At 49.2% G+C, this 16466-nt stretch overlaps 3 protein-coding genes across 3 annotated transcripts; 1 reads left to right on the plus strand and 2 right to left on the minus strand.

Annotated features, from left to right (window-relative positions):
- Positions 1-4441: 4441 nt before the first annotated feature.
- IUM83_02317 (uncharacterized protein) lies at positions 4442-5578 on the plus strand (the record flags this gene model as incomplete). The annotated part of the gene is made up of 1 exon (XM_067926226.1): positions 4442-5578. The coding sequence occupies one exon, from the start codon at positions 4442-4444 to the stop codon at positions 5576-5578; it is 1137 nt and encodes a 378-aa protein (XP_067796585.1).
- Positions 5579-6736: 1158 nt separating this feature from the next.
- Positions 6737-7894, minus strand: IUM83_02318 (Calcium uptake protein 1; the record flags this gene model as incomplete). The annotated part of the gene is made up of 5 exons (XM_067926227.1): positions 6737-6741; positions 6809-7010; positions 7089-7171; positions 7243-7351; positions 7436-7894. The coding sequence occupies 5 exons, from the start codon at positions 7892-7894 to the stop codon at positions 6737-6739; spliced, it is 858 nt and encodes a 285-aa protein (XP_067796809.1).
- A 6446-nt stretch (positions 7895-14340) lies between these two features.
- On the minus strand, positions 14341-14988 carry IUM83_02319 (Cellulose synthase 4; the record flags this gene model as incomplete). Its single annotated transcript, XM_067926228.1, has 1 exon — positions 14341-14988. One exon carries the CDS (start codon positions 14986-14988, stop codon positions 14341-14343), a length of 648 nt encoding a protein of 215 aa, XP_067796775.1.
- Positions 14989-16466: the final 1478 nt, after the last annotated feature.

Consider the following 16466-nt stretch of genomic DNA (forward strand, 5'->3'; position numbering starts at 1 on the left):
TGCGCAGTTACCAGTGGCAACGTCCCCATCAAAGGTTGAAATCACTGACTTCCATGTTAGCATCACTACTGTGCACGAGGTGGAAACTATTGGATGTGTTCCGCTTCAGTTCCGCGCCAATATTCGAAGAATAATGCATCTAAAAGAGATTGAGACTTCCAACAAGACCTCACTTGAAGATACCGTCTCCGCTACCGAAGCTAGTGTGAATAGAAGTCATGGAGAGGTAAGGGTGCACATAGAGGCTTTAATTCAGAACGCAAGTATTCACAACCCAGCTTCAGACAAAAAGATTTTGTTTGTATCCAGTATCGAGATGCGAGCAAAACAGACAGAGAAAACTCGAGGAGTTGTCACTGGCGCGTTTGAAAAAGTCGAGGTCTTCTTGAGTCACCGCTCAGAAAAGATTTTCCGCTCCTTAGTTTTGGCGCAAAAACGAGTGGAAAATTGCCAGGTCGAAGCAAAACAAATGATAAAATCTGCTCAAACGAAACGACCTAGTGGCTCAACAGCTGATCGTGTTGAAGGCGGCCGTGTTAACTGGGAGGCTGAAATGGAGGTATCTTCGTGGATCTTGTCATTCAAGGCCGTTGCTAAGGATGGTGGTACGGACGATTTTACTGCTTATGGTACAGCTACGTCCATTCAGATGCCGCTGGCTCCTGTTCTGGGCGAGAATGGCTCATCGTTCACCAAGCGTTGCATTGTGGTCCAGCACATTAGTGTCGACATTCTTCCAAGTGGGCTTAGCCCACATTCAGCAGCATTTGGAGGCGCTAAGGTGACACTGAGTACCAGTTTAGTTCCCTGCCAGAACACCAAAACAGTCGGGATGTCGGTGAAGTTTGAGTACGTCTCAATTAATGGGCTCCTGCCAGAAAGCGATGACAAACCCAGTCGATTTCCAGCCATTTACCTTCATGCCGTCAAGGTCGATCGAGAGGAAAAAGCGACAGCTGAAGTCACTGAAGTTGATATGGATATTCACATTGACACTACGAATGTAAAATGGCATTACCGCCAGCACAAGACATTTTTGCTGGAGTGGGCTGCGACAAAGAATATCATAGGTCAACTGGATTTATTGCTATCGAGTTCATCATCTTCCAAGAAGAATCGAGTACCAGGAGGTGGTAGCCAGGTCGACCAAGCTGCACTGAAAATCGTGGGAATAAACGTTTACTCGACGGACACAACGATAGCCGTGGTGGATATCCCAGGGGTGACAGAGCTGACAACGTTTCGCTTGGGAGATGCCAAAGTATCACACCGAGAAACGCAACTATCGGTCACTGTGGCGTTTAACTGCGCGAAAGCCAAACTGCAGTGGGGTGAACTGCTATCGACTATAGAGGTGACCGATGCGGCATTCCAGAACAGAAGCACTCTTGGCCGACAACGCTATCTAACCAAGGTCCCTATTCAGAGTGACATCCGCTGCAACGTGCTGAAGATACACCTTCGTCCACAGAGTCACATGTTGCTGTTGTTTTTGCGTCTCGATCAGCTTACCAGCGGTTCCTCGGAAAAGGGGGACGGTGCAAAACGTAGCTCCGTTCAGGGAATATCCTTGGCTTGTAAGTCATTTGCCATTACAATGGAGGGGACAAAGCAAACGGACGAGACGGCTAGCATCGAGATAGCTACGCTAGGAATCAAGATGACGCGGTGCACCCCACGAGAGATCACTGAGACAATGGCTCACCTCGCTCAGTGTCTGGGGAAGGAAGGCCTAGCTACACGATCGTTTGCAGAAGTAGCGCACAAAGTTATGGTTATGGAAGGAACGGTTTCTGCCGATGTGATGAGCGCCGCGATTCCTGCAAAGCCCCTAATTCAGCTGCAGGGTACAGAGCTCCACTTCGCCACTACAGATGTGGAATGGAGTCAATCCTTATCGTGGGATCAGCCTGACCAAGAAGGTTCTATTGTGTCGCGCACGTTATGCTTTGATCTAAGCATGCTGACGGAAAATCTCCACTTCGCGGCGGAAAGAAAATCCTTTGCGTCCCTGTTGCGCCAGATCCCGATCCTCCAGGAAGCCTTTGACACGAAAGAAGCGGATAGTGATAAGATGGTGCCAGAACAGCCTAACTTCCGACTACGCTACGTTGGCAACCTCGACATAGCGTTTCAACACGCTGAGCTAACTTATCCCTACGGCGACACAGGCGGCCGCGAACAAATCGGAAGCAAGGTTACTCGGGTGCTACTCGGCGAAGTTGCATTTAATCTGCGTCAATTCCAGACGCTCGGCTTTAAATGCTCACCGCTGAGAGTCGTGCTTGAGGATGCAGACTCAGTTGAGAATCACGACAACGGTGTCGTTCATCGAGGCGAAGATTCGTTACAGTTCCTCTTCATACCTGAAGTCACCGTGAATGCGGTTATCCACTGGAAACATGCAATCCATTTCGCTGGCCAGCTCGAGTACAGCTTGTCGTTTGAAATTGCAATCGGAAACACGCAGTCGTACGATCAACCGACTCACGTCCCTATTGCGAACGAATCCCTCGTAGCCATGAACTGGGATTGTGTTTATCCGTGGCTAATTTACATGACAACCGACGACGATGACGAATACCCAGCTGATAAAGCCATGAAAGCGAGCTCGGCTGAGCCTGACGACTCTAAGCGAGTACAGTGTATTGGCGTGCAGTGGGACGTGTCCATTAGTCTGATGCAATTTGCCTGGTGGGATACCGCAACGCAGGACATCGGGATGCTTGTACTTACCAATGAGTTTCTTACCCATGGTGTGGTAAGGACTGATAGGTCCTTAGATTCGGAACAGGCCAACCGTCGGCAGTGGAAGCTTTGGGAGGCGACAGTCTATTTGCATTTATTTCGCGGATATCTACTTCAAGTTGATGATGATTTTGCGTCTGCGGAGGAAACAATTCCTGACGTGCTTCCCTTTGGATCGGAACTGATCTCCAACTTCTCACTGGAAACGATCGGAACTAGTTATCGAAATACGTACACACCGAGTGATACGGAAGATTGGGATATCCTTGATGACGACGTCACGGCGATGTTTGCTCCATCAAACTCAACCTTTTTTGACAAAATGCACGAAACTTTCACTCTGGTCGACTATGAGTTCGGAATCGTCAAGACTTCGAAAGTTACAAAGCAAGAAACACCAGTTGGACGGCTACCAATGTTGCAGGTTCCAATATCGGTGAGAACATCCTCCGCTGCAATTTCTTCTCCGAAGTCGCCCCGTTCCGCGAAGAATTGGACACAAAATATCAAACAGAGATTGTCGCGACTTAAACGCCGATCTGCCTCGATGGATAACCTCTTCCTAAAGGACGGTTCGTGTCCAATTCAGGTTGATTCGATGAGGCTTCTGTGGACGCTTCAAACTCGAGACAGCGTTTTCTATATGGTCGCTACGACTGTCGAGAGTCTTCAACTGCTTTTGAGTGCCCAGCGCGATGCCAACAAGGAGCAATTTGAAGCGGCACCGCCTTCACCTTCCTGTCTTGAAAAGGGGAGCAGCGTTCGATCTGCTTCCTTTGTTTCTGAGGTCGAACCAGTTGGTGGTAACTCCGAAACTCCCCGGCTCTTGAATCGCCGAGGAAGTACTCGAGACACGCTGCTGGACTTGCTGCAACAAGGAAAACTAGGGATGAGCCAGGACTCCGACCGTGACATGTCCTCTAAATCTCTTGGTGAGGATAGTAGTTCTTCGCGTGGAAGCCTCGGTGAAGACACTAGTGACTATGATGCGCCAAAAGTGGCGATTGCTATGAAAGCTTACACAGTAGACATACATGATACGCAGATCAATGTGCGCGAGGAAAACACGCGAAGCAACATGCTGTTAGCATCCAAGCACATTCACTTTGAGATCGGCACTGATGCTGGCGAAAACAACACGGTCGCAAATCTGACCTTTGACAACGTCACGGCCCATGTGGCTCCGATTGATGTCGACATTTCAGCAGGCGTATTGTGGTACTCACATTCGGACATGAGTTCGCCATCGACGTCGGGATCAACTCTGCTGAAGCAGATTATGGAGGAGTGCAGTCTTACCACTTCGTACACCCATGCGCGAGTTACGAATGCCACCAGTACGGAGGTGGATCTGTCGTTCTTACAGCTTTCAACTGATCGACATCAGTTCTACCAACTCATGAACGTAATCCGACATGTACTGCTAGCACCACCATCAATAGCAAGACGGCCGAAGCGTACACACACCCCAAGGACCTATTCAACCGAGACCCCGCAGCAGCTTGAAGGAAGCGATATAACAGTTTTCGTTCCATCTTCCTCCAACTTAAATGCTGCAGTAGCGTCCACCTCCACGAAGAAATTACACGTTCTTCTTGAAGAGGAGCTGCGGAATCGAGAAGTTCGTACGCGAGGCGCATCCTTCCGCTCCAAAGCCACCACGTTGAAAGCGATTTCTTTCAAAGTTGTTGGTATGCAGTGGCGACTGCGACTGAGTCCAGAAATCGCAGGAGCTGACCACGAATTCGTTAGTATCCGCATTCAAGGATTTACGGGTTGTCACACGTACTTCACGAATCATTGCACGAAGCTCACGTTGAATCTCCAATGGCTCGAGATCAATAATCTGCACCCTGGCCCTACCTCTGCGCCGTTCGAGGACCCAACGGCGGTGTTGAAGGCGAAATTACTCGTTGATAAGCGGTTTGACAGCGGCTCCAAGCTTTCTGTTGGTAACCAGAAGGGGATGCTGGTGGTTCGCGCTGAAAGTGGACCGATCGTCCGAGTTCACGGACAAAAGCTTCGCGTGCTGGAAGTTCTGGAGGTCAGCATGTTCCCAGAGGTTTCGAACATGATCGTTATTCAACTTGCTGCAGATTTCTACGAGCTCATTTATAAGTTCTTCTTTGAGAACACTACTCCACCCCCTGCCAGCTCGCAGAACTCGGAACAAGTCTTTTTCGGTCGGAAATCAACGCACGGACCTGTTTCACCAACATCGGCAAGTAGTAGCACTCCATCGTGTCAGAGAGGTTCCATCTCGCCGTTTACGAAGGCTCGGGTGCCTCCAGGTTCTCCACTTCCACAAGCCACAATCAAGCCGCTGAAAAAGAGCAACTCCGCTGGATCAAGCAGCAGCATGTTTATAGAATCCAGCAGCAACTCCTCGACAACCGGTGGGCCGAACTCGCCTACCTCTGCTTCTAGCTCCGAGGAAGTGCCCGATGAAAGTGAGTCCCCGGCCACAGACGACTGCGAACTATTTTACGTCAAGTACGTCAGAGTGGGCAATGTGCGCTTGCGGATCAATTGTAACGGCTTCTTCGTGAACTTGAGTCATTTTGACCTGGACCTGCCACCGTACATTTGCCAGAGCAAGCTTTGTACGACGAAGAAGCTGCTCCAGAAGTTTGAGTCACATCTGAAGTGGTACATCACCAAGGAAAGCGCATCGTCAGGACTCTCGCAGTTCAAGAACAAGTTGTTAAAGTGGACACCGTCGTCCCCATCTTCTGATGGCAAGAAAGACAAAAACAAGAAACAAGAGGAAGATATTGCCGCGGCAAACGCACAAGTGTTGTTCGGTCCATATTCCGGGAAATCTTCATAGAATACGAGAAAAAATGTATGTGAAATTAAGCGGAAGCTGAACGAGCTAGACAAGTTAGCGAAAACGAATTATGCCATTCGGAAACTGTAAGGCGGACATTGCAGTTATTGCTGTTGACGCCACCAACCGTCCAAAGTGGACACCGTCGTCCTAGAAAGACAAAACCAATAAACAAGAAGAAAATGCTGCCGCTCCAAATGCCCAAGTGTTGTTCAGTCCATATTCCGGGACATCTACATAGAATTGTGAACAGCAATTAGAACGGGAGAAAGCTGGTACTTGAAACAAACACATTCGCCGCTGTTCCAATGCAGCAGGGCGACAGTGTCTCCAACTCGGAATTACAGAATGCATTCAATGCATTCCTTGATGCGCTGGAAGAAATTGAGAACGCCAGTATCGCGAGGCTTAAGAGCAAATAAAAAGTTAGAGAGAAGCAGTAAAGAGTCAATGGCACGCGCTGAATCTAGGTACCTCGTTGAATCCGCTGTCCTTGCGCGTCTGCATGACCTCGATAAATTCTTTTGTAGACAGGAGTCCATCGTCTACAAAGTATGGCACAGTACGGCATTTAGCTGAATTAGGCCAAGGTACAAATCTAAGTAGGGCCCCGAATCAGGCTTACGGTCCAGATCAAACAGTGCAAACAGGATGTCGATTTGCAGAGGAGTGACCGGTTTAGTAGTCTTGCTTCCACGCAATGCAGCCCTCGTAGCGCGCTGGAATTGGTCTGCACACAATATCATACATTGTCAGCAATGACCTCCAGCCTGCAAAAACTGCGCATACCTTTGTTTACACCGCGCTCTTGCATGACAAGATCCATGGCCACCTTCAATTCGTCAAGGTGCTCCAGAAAAACATTGAAATCCATGAACTCTTTTTCCGTGATGTGTCCCTTTAGTTCATACCAGCAAGCCAACGATTAGATTATGATCTTTGGCTCAGCCATTACAATCACCAGGACACGAACCTTCAAATTCTGCAGCTTATCGACACGGTCAACCCACATTTCGATGTGGCGCTGCAGTAATGACAAAAGACATTGTTATCCAACAACCTAAACACGTTTTACAGGGGGGAAACTTTACCTGGTCAACATGCGAAACCAAGAACATGCCAAACTCACGTGGCGATAGGGTCCCATCGCCGTCAACATCATACTGCTCGAAGTAATTCGACGTTAAGGAAACCAATTAAAGCCACACACACAACATACAACCCTCTAACAATGATAGGAAGGTGAAAAGGATATCTGAATGCGCATGATCTCCTGCTTCAGGTCACGACGGAACGCGCAGAATTCTTCGTAGGACAGCGACTCCGTGGCCAGTTCACCAAACAGGTGCTTGAAAATCGGCACGTCGTCGTCGTCATGCAGCGAGCGGTCCTGACGACCAGCAGGCGTGCGCAACCGCATCAGCTCCATGATCTAACCATAACACCGACAAAGTGAAAAAAACAACAACTAACCGATCCATCCAAACTCACATCCACCACCATCACCCACCTGCTTGAACTCCCTGTGGTCCAGCTTGCCATTGTCGTCCGTGTCGAACATCTTGAACGCCAGCTCAAACTGTCTCTCCGGAACTGCACCACCACAACAAAAACTAAGTCCCCAACAACCTCATCACCCCATTCCACGCACACCTCTCACTCACTCGCCAACAGCGTGTTGAAGAACATGTACTCCGGGTAGCTGATCAGCCCGTCGCCGTCCGCATCCACCAGGTCAAAGAACGTCTTCTCCCGGGGCTCACCGCCGTGCAGCTGCAATAAAACCCAATAAAACCCAAAACCCATAAATAACCACCCACTCAGCCTCAATCCAACCACCCAAAAACACCAACTCACCACCACAAACTGCTCGAACTCGGCGTTCGTGACCTGCAGCGCGTGCAGCGTCCGCACGTGCGTCTCGAAGTCCACTTGCTGCTGCTCCTTGAAGGCCAGCAGCTCCTGCACGTCCTGGTTCGTGACGTTCTCCTTGTCGATGAGCAGCCGCTGCACGCGACGCAGGTACTCCTCCGCCACGTCGGGCGAGTTCTTGTCCTCCCTCGCTCGGGCGTTGAACTTTGGGTTCTTGGAGGCCAGCGGCGCCCCGTGGCGGTACGTGTAGGGCGTGACAGCCCGCGCCAGGTCGTCGCGCGTCATGAAGAACTGGCGCTCGATCTCCACGCTCGAGAAGTACTCGAACACGCGCTCGGGCGCGCTGAACTTGCGCAGGCGGTTCTCGTAGTTGCCCACGGTGCGTTCCGAGAAGGTGGGCTTCTGCGTGGCCTCGAGGCGGGCGGGGGAGGGAAGTAGGGGCAATGCACTGGCGGCAGCCACGGTGTCAGCCTTAGCTGTAGGCCGTCAGTTTCGAAGTGAGGGGGACTGCAGTGGCGGTGCCACGCGTCCTCCTCCTCCTCTTACATCCCTCGGCAGGTTGTGTGTGGTGCACACAAGTAGGTGACCTGTACTTTTCCTATTGGCTAATTTAATAGTATATTAAGACCCAATTAGAGTGCATCATATCTTCCTATCATAACGACATCATAACACTCCCACTAAAAGTTCTGGCACATCTCAGATCGCATCTTGTGTTCACCACACGGATTTCCATCCTTTCTTAAGACGGCTGTTAGCCGATCCTTTGTTTACCTAAGATTACTTAATTTACTTGATTTCTTAGGTCACATGGCATTACAGCGTCCTCTTTCATACTTTTATTTACAGATTTCCCGAATTTATTAGGACGGCTGGGATCTGCATCGTAACTTACCCATTAGAAATAAATTTCTAATACTTTTCTCACAGAGCCAGAAAAACATATTTTTGGCTCATATGATCGTTCACTATATTACAATATTTCGGCATATCACAAGATGTGATTACAGCCAAAACATACGTCAATTCTGAAAATTATAATTCTGAAACCCCACTTTTCATATGACTTCCTGGATTTCTTATGACTTCTGCCTATTACTTAATTGCTTCTGGGGCTCGCATTGGCCTCCTTGTTGGCCTTTCAAGCTCTCCACTCTCCTCACTTTCAATTTTGCTTTAAGGTTTCGGTTCGACTTTGCGCCTATGGCCGCAATTAAACCTTCGGGGGCTAGGACAAACATGGTTAAAAGCCCAGGAGCAATCCTGTGGCACCACCATCCAGAGGCCGAGGCGCGCGCGTGGCACAGTTCCTATTCGCCGCATAACCTCGGCTGCGGTCAACGGTGGCTCTGGCTGTGCTTGGACCAATTCATATTGGTTCGTCCTAGTCTAGTCTTTAACCAAAAACTTTAGCATTTGAGAGTCTTAATAATACGATAACGTTGCGTCTTATTGTTTAGTCTTATCGCATAAGTCTTTGTCCTTTACTTGTCCTTGGCTCAAACGTATCTTTGCACTTCAACTTGAAGCCGGCTGGCTTGAACTTGACCACATGGTGGATCTTAAAGACATACTAGCGAAAGATCGCAGACCCGATGGTTTCTCACAATCAAGTGATACCAAAAGATCGCAAGTCACGAGTTACCCATGCTATGTTGCCGTGGTAAGGGTAGGCTTAGGTCCTTAACCCCATGAGGTTCCTCAGCTTCTCAAATTGAGTTTGAGGCAGTGCCTTGGTGAGGGCATCTGCAACCATATCATTTGTACTGCAGTATGTTACTACTATTCTTCCATCGTCATGTACTTCTCTCGCATAAAGCCCTTTAATATCAATATGTTTTGTGGAAGCATGGTTAGCTGGGTCCTTTATTATACTAATTGCTCCTTTATTATCACACCAGCATACTATCGGTTGTTTTTGCTTAAAGCCCAGTTCCTCCAGTAGGTACCACAACCATTCGCTCTCTTTTATTCCCTCACTTGCTGCTATTAATTCAGCTTGTGCTGTGTGGAGACTGACTGTATCTTGCCTCGAACTTTTCCATGTAATACAGGCATCGGCCATAATACTCACATACCCAGTCACTGACTTTCGATTCTCATTAGCATTCGCGAAGCTCGCGTCTGTGTATATCTCATATAATACTTCTTTACTTTTTCCGTCGAATATGAGACCATACGTCGACGTTCCTTTCAGATACTTTAGTACTCTCTGTGCTGCCCTGTAGTGAGTTTTGTTATAACAAGACAGGAACTTACTTAGTTCTCTGACTGCGTTTGCAATATCAGGGCGCGTACCACGGACTAGATACATCAAAGACCCCACAAGTCCCCTATAATCAAATGGCTGAGCTGCTATTTGCTCTGGGCTCATACTAACTTCCTTTTCGAGGACTATACTTTTGGCTTGAGGTGTTGGCTCTGCTACACTCTCAGTCATATTAAACTTCTGTAGTAAGTCCATAATATACTTGTGTTGGGACATACTGAGAATTTTGTTTTTCTTATCTCTTTTTATCTCCATTTTGAGGAGGTAGTGGATCTCGCCTAGATCTTTCATAGTAAATCGTGAGGCAAGTTTGGCTTTCACCTTATTCATAAGTATCATATTACTTGCAGCGATAGTAATATCATCTACGTATACGCATATGAGTACTATGTGTTTCTCTCCTTTTACCTCCCACTTTTGCCGGTACAAACAGTACTCCTTTTTGCACCGGGAAAACCCTAATTGAAGTAAGAACTTATTGAGAAGCGCATACCAGATGCGTGGTGCCTGTTTGAGTCCATAAAGGCTCTTCTTTAGCTTACACACTGTTGAAGCGTTCCCATGCCGAAATCCGTGAGGTTGTTGCATATATATATCCTCAAATAAGGTCCCATTGAGGAATGCAGTGGACACATCCATTTGATGGACATACAAGTCCTGTATAGTTGCTATGGCTAAGAACAATCTCAGCGACTCATACCGTGCCACTGGAGAGAAGATCTCATCATAGTCAATCCCATATATTTGTGTATTACCTCTGACGACAAGTCGTGCCTTAAAACGATCAATTGTACCGTCAGGGTTGTATTTTACGTCAAAACCCAATGACAGCCGAGTACCTTTCGGCCTTTTAGGTAGCGGGACGAGCTCCCAAGTTCCATTTTAACTAGTGCCCGGTACTCAACTAATAATGCCTCCTCCCACTGTTTGGCATGAGGTCCCTGCCTTGCCTCTTTGAGTGATCTCGGAATTGGTATTAGTTTAATGCTCCGCGTGACCGTGTTAATTGCCACCACGTAGTCTTTTAGCCGAGAATTAGCCGTCCGTTTTCGACGAGGCCGTGGAATTGGGGTACGCCTTCATTAGCCCCACATCTCCCACTGTCTCCGTACTCATTGAGGGCAATGGCGACTCCTCTGTTCGTCTGTGCTTTGTTGGAGCGTGTGCAACCGCATCCCGTGTCCTCTTACCTAGCCCACACACCTCGTTTATGGTTTCTTGACTGACCTCAACGGTTCCCGATGGAAACGACTTGGCGATTAGGCCTGCAGTAGACGTGACGTCAAACCTGACGTCTCGGGCTATGAGGTATTTATTCTCTTTCACATCAAGGAGTCGGTATCCTTTGTAGTTGTCAGAGAGCCCGAGTAGTTTACACTCGACTGCTCTATCGCTAAGCTTTTGGTTAGCTCGTTTAGATTTTGGAATATGAGCGTAGCAGGTACTACCCCATATTCTCAAGCTTAACCCACTAGGCTTTTCCCATATAGCGCTTCATACGGTGTTTTACCCTTTAATCTGACTGTTGGTACTCGATTGACTACGGAGGTCATATACATCAACGCCTCTGGCCACCACTTTGCAGCCATACCAGATCCTACCAAGGCACACCTAACGTTACCCATAACGGTCTGATGTGCTCGTTCGGCTGAGCCATTTTCTTCTTGGGATTCAACATTTGACTGTTGGAATATCAGGCCCTTCTTAGTACAGTACTTTTCACAACTGTATTGAGAAATTCTGTACCACCATCCGTCCTTATCCTTTTGACGGTATATGGAAGTTGCTTTTCTAGTTGTGTAATGAGAGTTGTTAATTTCGCTCCCACCTCCTTTAGTGATTTCATCACAAAATACCATTTATAGGCAGTGGCGTCGTCCACAACGGCCAGGGCATACTTAAAACCTGCTGTGCCATATAAACCAAGGGGTTTTATCTTTCCTAATGAGTCCATATGAAGTGTATGCAGTGGTTCAGTTGCTTTTGCCCCTATCATGTTTCGGTATGACATCCGACGAGATTTAGCCAGTGCACATGTGCGACAAAGAAGGCTATCTTTGCCATGTCTTTTCGTTCGAGACAAGGCGCACCGTCAATTACTGCACTGGACAAGATGCTCATCAACCGGTCCTTTCCAACATGACCTAGTCGCAAGTGCCATTCTTTCATTGCGTTATGAATGAACTTGGGATTAATACTTTTAGCCGATAGTACTTTAGTACTATCTCCCATTCTTTACTGGGAGGTAGTACACCTCGTCTATTGCTACTGCAGCAAATACGAACCGATTATTCTTATCCAGAAAATATAGGTACTCCCCGCTCTTATCCTGAATGTGCCAATATCCCTGCGTTGCAAGGTAATATGCACTTAACAAATTGCTACTACACTCCTTATCAAAGGCAACATTCTTTATTGAGATATCACTGTAATACCCTTTTGGTTTGAGTATACTAAATCTCACCGTGCCTTGTAGCGTACTCAATGAGGTGCCCCGGTTTCCGTACTCAAATGTGTGAGGTTGGCCTCGTCCAAGACTACTGAACCAGTGTCGACTTGGGCTTACGGCGTGTCCTGCGCCAGTATCGACAACCCACAGATCATCAGTTACCTCTAATTCCTTTAACATAGATAAGTACCTTCCATAATGCTTCCTTACCTCAGCATCGATGTCCATTGGGTTGAACACCTTGTCCTCGGTTTCTTCGCCTTCACTCACCGGAACATTCTCTTCAAACGCAAATTCGTCGGCGTCCTCAATCGCCTTTGCCAGTTGTTGGTCGTAGGCGTGGGCTTCCGCCGTCGTCATCTCCGAGCCCTTTTCGCTGGCTGCTTTCTTCTTCGGAGTGGGTCCCTCTTCACCGCCATCAAACGTTTCTTCTTCGCACTCGGAGCAGCCCGGATGTTCGAGCGGAACAACGCTCCACCCGGTCTCTTCGGATCGCGATCTTTCGCCATAATCAGGCAGTCCTTCTTACGATGACCGTCCTCAAAGCAGTAGAAGCAGCTGCCAGGCTCAGCACTCGTCGCTTCAACTTGGTTGCGCTTCTTCCCCGTGAACTTCTTCGCCACATTGATCATGACGGGACGCTTCTTTTCCGTGAGCATGTTGATTTCCTTCTTGGAGCGATCACCAAAGACGCGTCGCAAGCTTATTTCGACATTTTCGATGGAAAACCATTCCGCCGTCATGCTGATGGAGCTTCCCCAAAACTCGCTGGGCAGCTGAGCCAGCACCTCCATGCACAGCCAGTGTTCCGTCACAATCTCCTTGCCAACCAATCCCGTCATCTTCCGGTTCATGTCGTTGCGGAGCTGCTTCAACTGGGCGAATAGGGTCCCCAAGTCACTCCAGTTCGAGGCGATAATCCGATCCCACTTTCGGCGTAGCTCGATTACACCTCCAGCGTCCCCAACCCCATACGTCTTCTCCAGCAGCTTCCAGATGTCGCAGGGCCTCATGCTGGACACCGGGTTTGGAAGTCCCGAGAGGAACATGTTGGTCACCGATTGGTTGAGCAGGTTCAGCATGGCCGAGTTAGCCCTAGTCCAATGCTGGCGGCGCCAACGCAACTCCTTTGCCTCCTCCCTTGTGGTGGCTTGACCGACCGTAATGATCGGTTCTTCCGGATGTCCATCCAGGAAGTCGACCATCAACACAGAGGCGGGGCTTTCGTCCTTTTCCAAAAGCCCGCGCTCGTAGATTTGGTCCTGTTCCTTAATGTAGGTAAGGAACTTGTCCTTCCACATGGTGTACTCCCCCTCCTTGTTCCCCATGAACTTCTCCAGCCCAAGAGTTGGAGCGCCCCCATTGCGACCAGAGCTCATAGTGCGTGGAGATTGAGCACGTATCTGAAATGTCAGCCTTAGCTGTAGGCCGTCAGTTTCGAAGTGAGGGGGACTGCAGTGGCGGTGCCACGCGTCCTCCTCCTCCTCTTACATCCCTCGGCAGGTTGTGTGTGGTGCACACAAGTAGGTGACCTGTACTTTTCCTATTGGCTAATTTAATAGTATATTAAGACCCAATTAGAGTGCATCATATCTTCCTATCATAACGACATCATAACACACGGCCAGCGCCGCCGCGGGGGGAGAACGCAGCGAGCGCAGCAGCAGGCGGGACATCGTGCTTGAAGAGATTGTTTGCTTAGCGTAGCTCTTCGACTGATTGTGACAACAACAAAAAAATTAGTCGATTGTGGCATACGTAGAGCAAGAGGAATGGAGTGAAATAATTGCCGCGGATGCGTGTAGCCATGTGGAAAAAAGAGATGGCTACAGTGCGTGAAGATCATTGTTGTGCTGCAACAGCTGAGAATGCGAAATCGACGAGTCCAATTCGTCTATTGGACAAGTGCAAGGCGGACGTCCTCATCGTCGGTGTTGACTATAGACCTAACTGAGAAGTACCTCAACGACTCAAGACAGATAGGATCATGTTGTTTGGTTGAGCTGCGCATGGAATTGCAGCGGCCCTTAAGGTTACGGATTCGCTAAATAGGATGGACAGGGATGTCAGCGCTGGAAAGCAGCTCGGAGCAGAAGGTCTTGGACACAAAAAATTGCTGCACGCGCGCCCCGTGGTGACTTGGGTAGATAGACGACATCTTTCAAACCCGCCTCAGTCCACATCCATGTCCACCGGTTCGTCGTTGTCCGAGGGCAGCTCCTCGAACCGCACCCGGTTGTCCTCGTCGCTCTCCGATGCAGCGTCCGTCTCCGAGAGCGTCTCGTCCTCCACGAGCTCCACCCGCGGCTGCGGCGACAAGTTCATGGACTGGTACGGGTCGAACACCACCATGGCTCTGCACGAGGCGTCGTTCGGGATCTCCACAGGACCTTCAGCACCCAAGAACTCCTCTTGCCGTGACACCTTCCACGGCACCTCCACACCCTCTGTCACCGCTGGTGCGAACACCAGCGGCCGCTTCTTTCCCGTCTCAGGGGCTGCCGGGACGATGGCCTTGTTGGCGCGCCACGTAGCGCGCGGCGTGGCCGCCTCCTCGTCCGTCATGTCCGAGTCCACGTCGCTCTTGGGCGACGACAGTCGCATACGCTTGACGCCGTCCAGCACGGGGCGCTGTCCTGGCCGTTCGTCGTCGCTGCTGTCGCTGTCTTGGTCGCGGGACCGCTTGAGCGCTGGGCTTATGAAGCCCCGCGCACGGTCGAAGCGGCGTTGGCGCAGTGCGTTCTGGCTGCGCTCGAAGAGGAAACCTGCCTGTCCGTTGAGTCCGTAGGCGCACACGCCTCCGCCGTTGAAGCTGCGCATGGAGATCGTCGCTGAGTTCCGTCGGTGAGCTGGTTGATACGTTGACAATTGAGCAATGGCCAGGAATTGATGACATTTTCGCTGCAGCTCTTCAACTGCCGCTTCGAGGTGCAGCGCCGGGGCGGCGGTATAGTGAGCGCAAGTGTGGCTCGATTGCGTTCGAGACACCTTCGAGACACATCCACGCGACGAGGCAGGCAGACCTTCTCGAACAATCGCGAAGTACCATTTTATCGGTACATGTCCTCGACCCATCAAACAGCCTAAACCCTCGTCCACTATTGAAAAAATAGGCACTCCCAACTCGTGCACATGGGACGGGACAGGATGGAGTTACGACACCCAAGCAGCACCCATCCCAACCCAGCTGTGACCGTTTGATTGTTTGTGTAGTGGGTCTAACTTGACTCACTACTTTAGCTTACACGTTGCGCAACGTGTATGAGGAAGCGTAAATACTTAGTATTTACTTAGGTTAATTATATTTGAATACACAAATATAAGTTAAGTAACAAAAGGATTCCAAGTGACTTAGATTAGGTAAAATGAGAACTGTATTGTTTGTTAATTGATCTTCCTCCTAAATCTGCTAAAAACTGTTTATCATCTATGAAAGGGTTGACAGCGGCTGGCTGTCAGAGCCCCGCTAATATGCATGTCTCTGATTGGTAGAAAGATGCTGCTTTCTACCAATAGGATCTCTGGGTATGTGTGGACCACTCACTGTGGTGTCCCACTCCAATGTATCCATTGGTGTGTCTTACACCAAGGTGAGGAAGTATCTAAAACTTTTAACAGATATCCTATCTGTTAAATTCACAAGTGACTTGCAGCCACTTGTGCGTGTAACCCCTTTACCGTTTGAGCACTGGGTCAGACACCGTCTGGTAGCATAGTGATCATCTGCTGTGCCACAGCACGGATAGTGGTAACGTAGGAGGATGCCATCGAGTCGTTGCGTACACTCTGCCTTTCTCCAAATTCATCAGCACAGCGCACCAGTGGTTGTTGTTGCAGTTAATTGGAAACAGCACTTTCATCTTCTTCGTAGTTCCCACCAACGCCCGTTTAAAATGCACACTGTCTGTCGTTACAGCTCCAGTTACAGCTCCATTTGAACTCCCCAGGTTAGACGGATCGATCACTCGAACACTAGGATCCGCACCAAATAGTTTGTGTAGGATCATCTGCATGACTTGGGCGCTAAGGGTTTCCTTCGCAGCCAGGTCCACCATGTCTGCATACTCGCTCGACAGAATTGACAGACCTTCTAGCAGCGTAGGTATAGTGGGGTCCTCCTCGACGCAGAAACTAGAGTTTCCGTGACGCGTGAAGTCTAACCGATCAATCCAGGTCAGCGCTCTTTTGATCTTCTTGACGAATTTTACTGTTGTGTGCCACTTTCGCATGATCGCTATTGTAGAGTTCGCGAACACTCCAACGCCAACGATCTCAAGTGCCAACAGCATCTCCAAAGT

The sequence above is a fragment of the Phytophthora cinnamomi genome (assembly GCF_018691715.1).
Source record: "Phytophthora cinnamomi strain GKB4 chromosome Unknown Contig16, whole genome shotgun sequence".
Taxonomy (NCBI): domain Eukaryota; phylum Oomycota; class Peronosporomycetes; order Peronosporales; family Peronosporaceae; genus Phytophthora; species Phytophthora cinnamomi.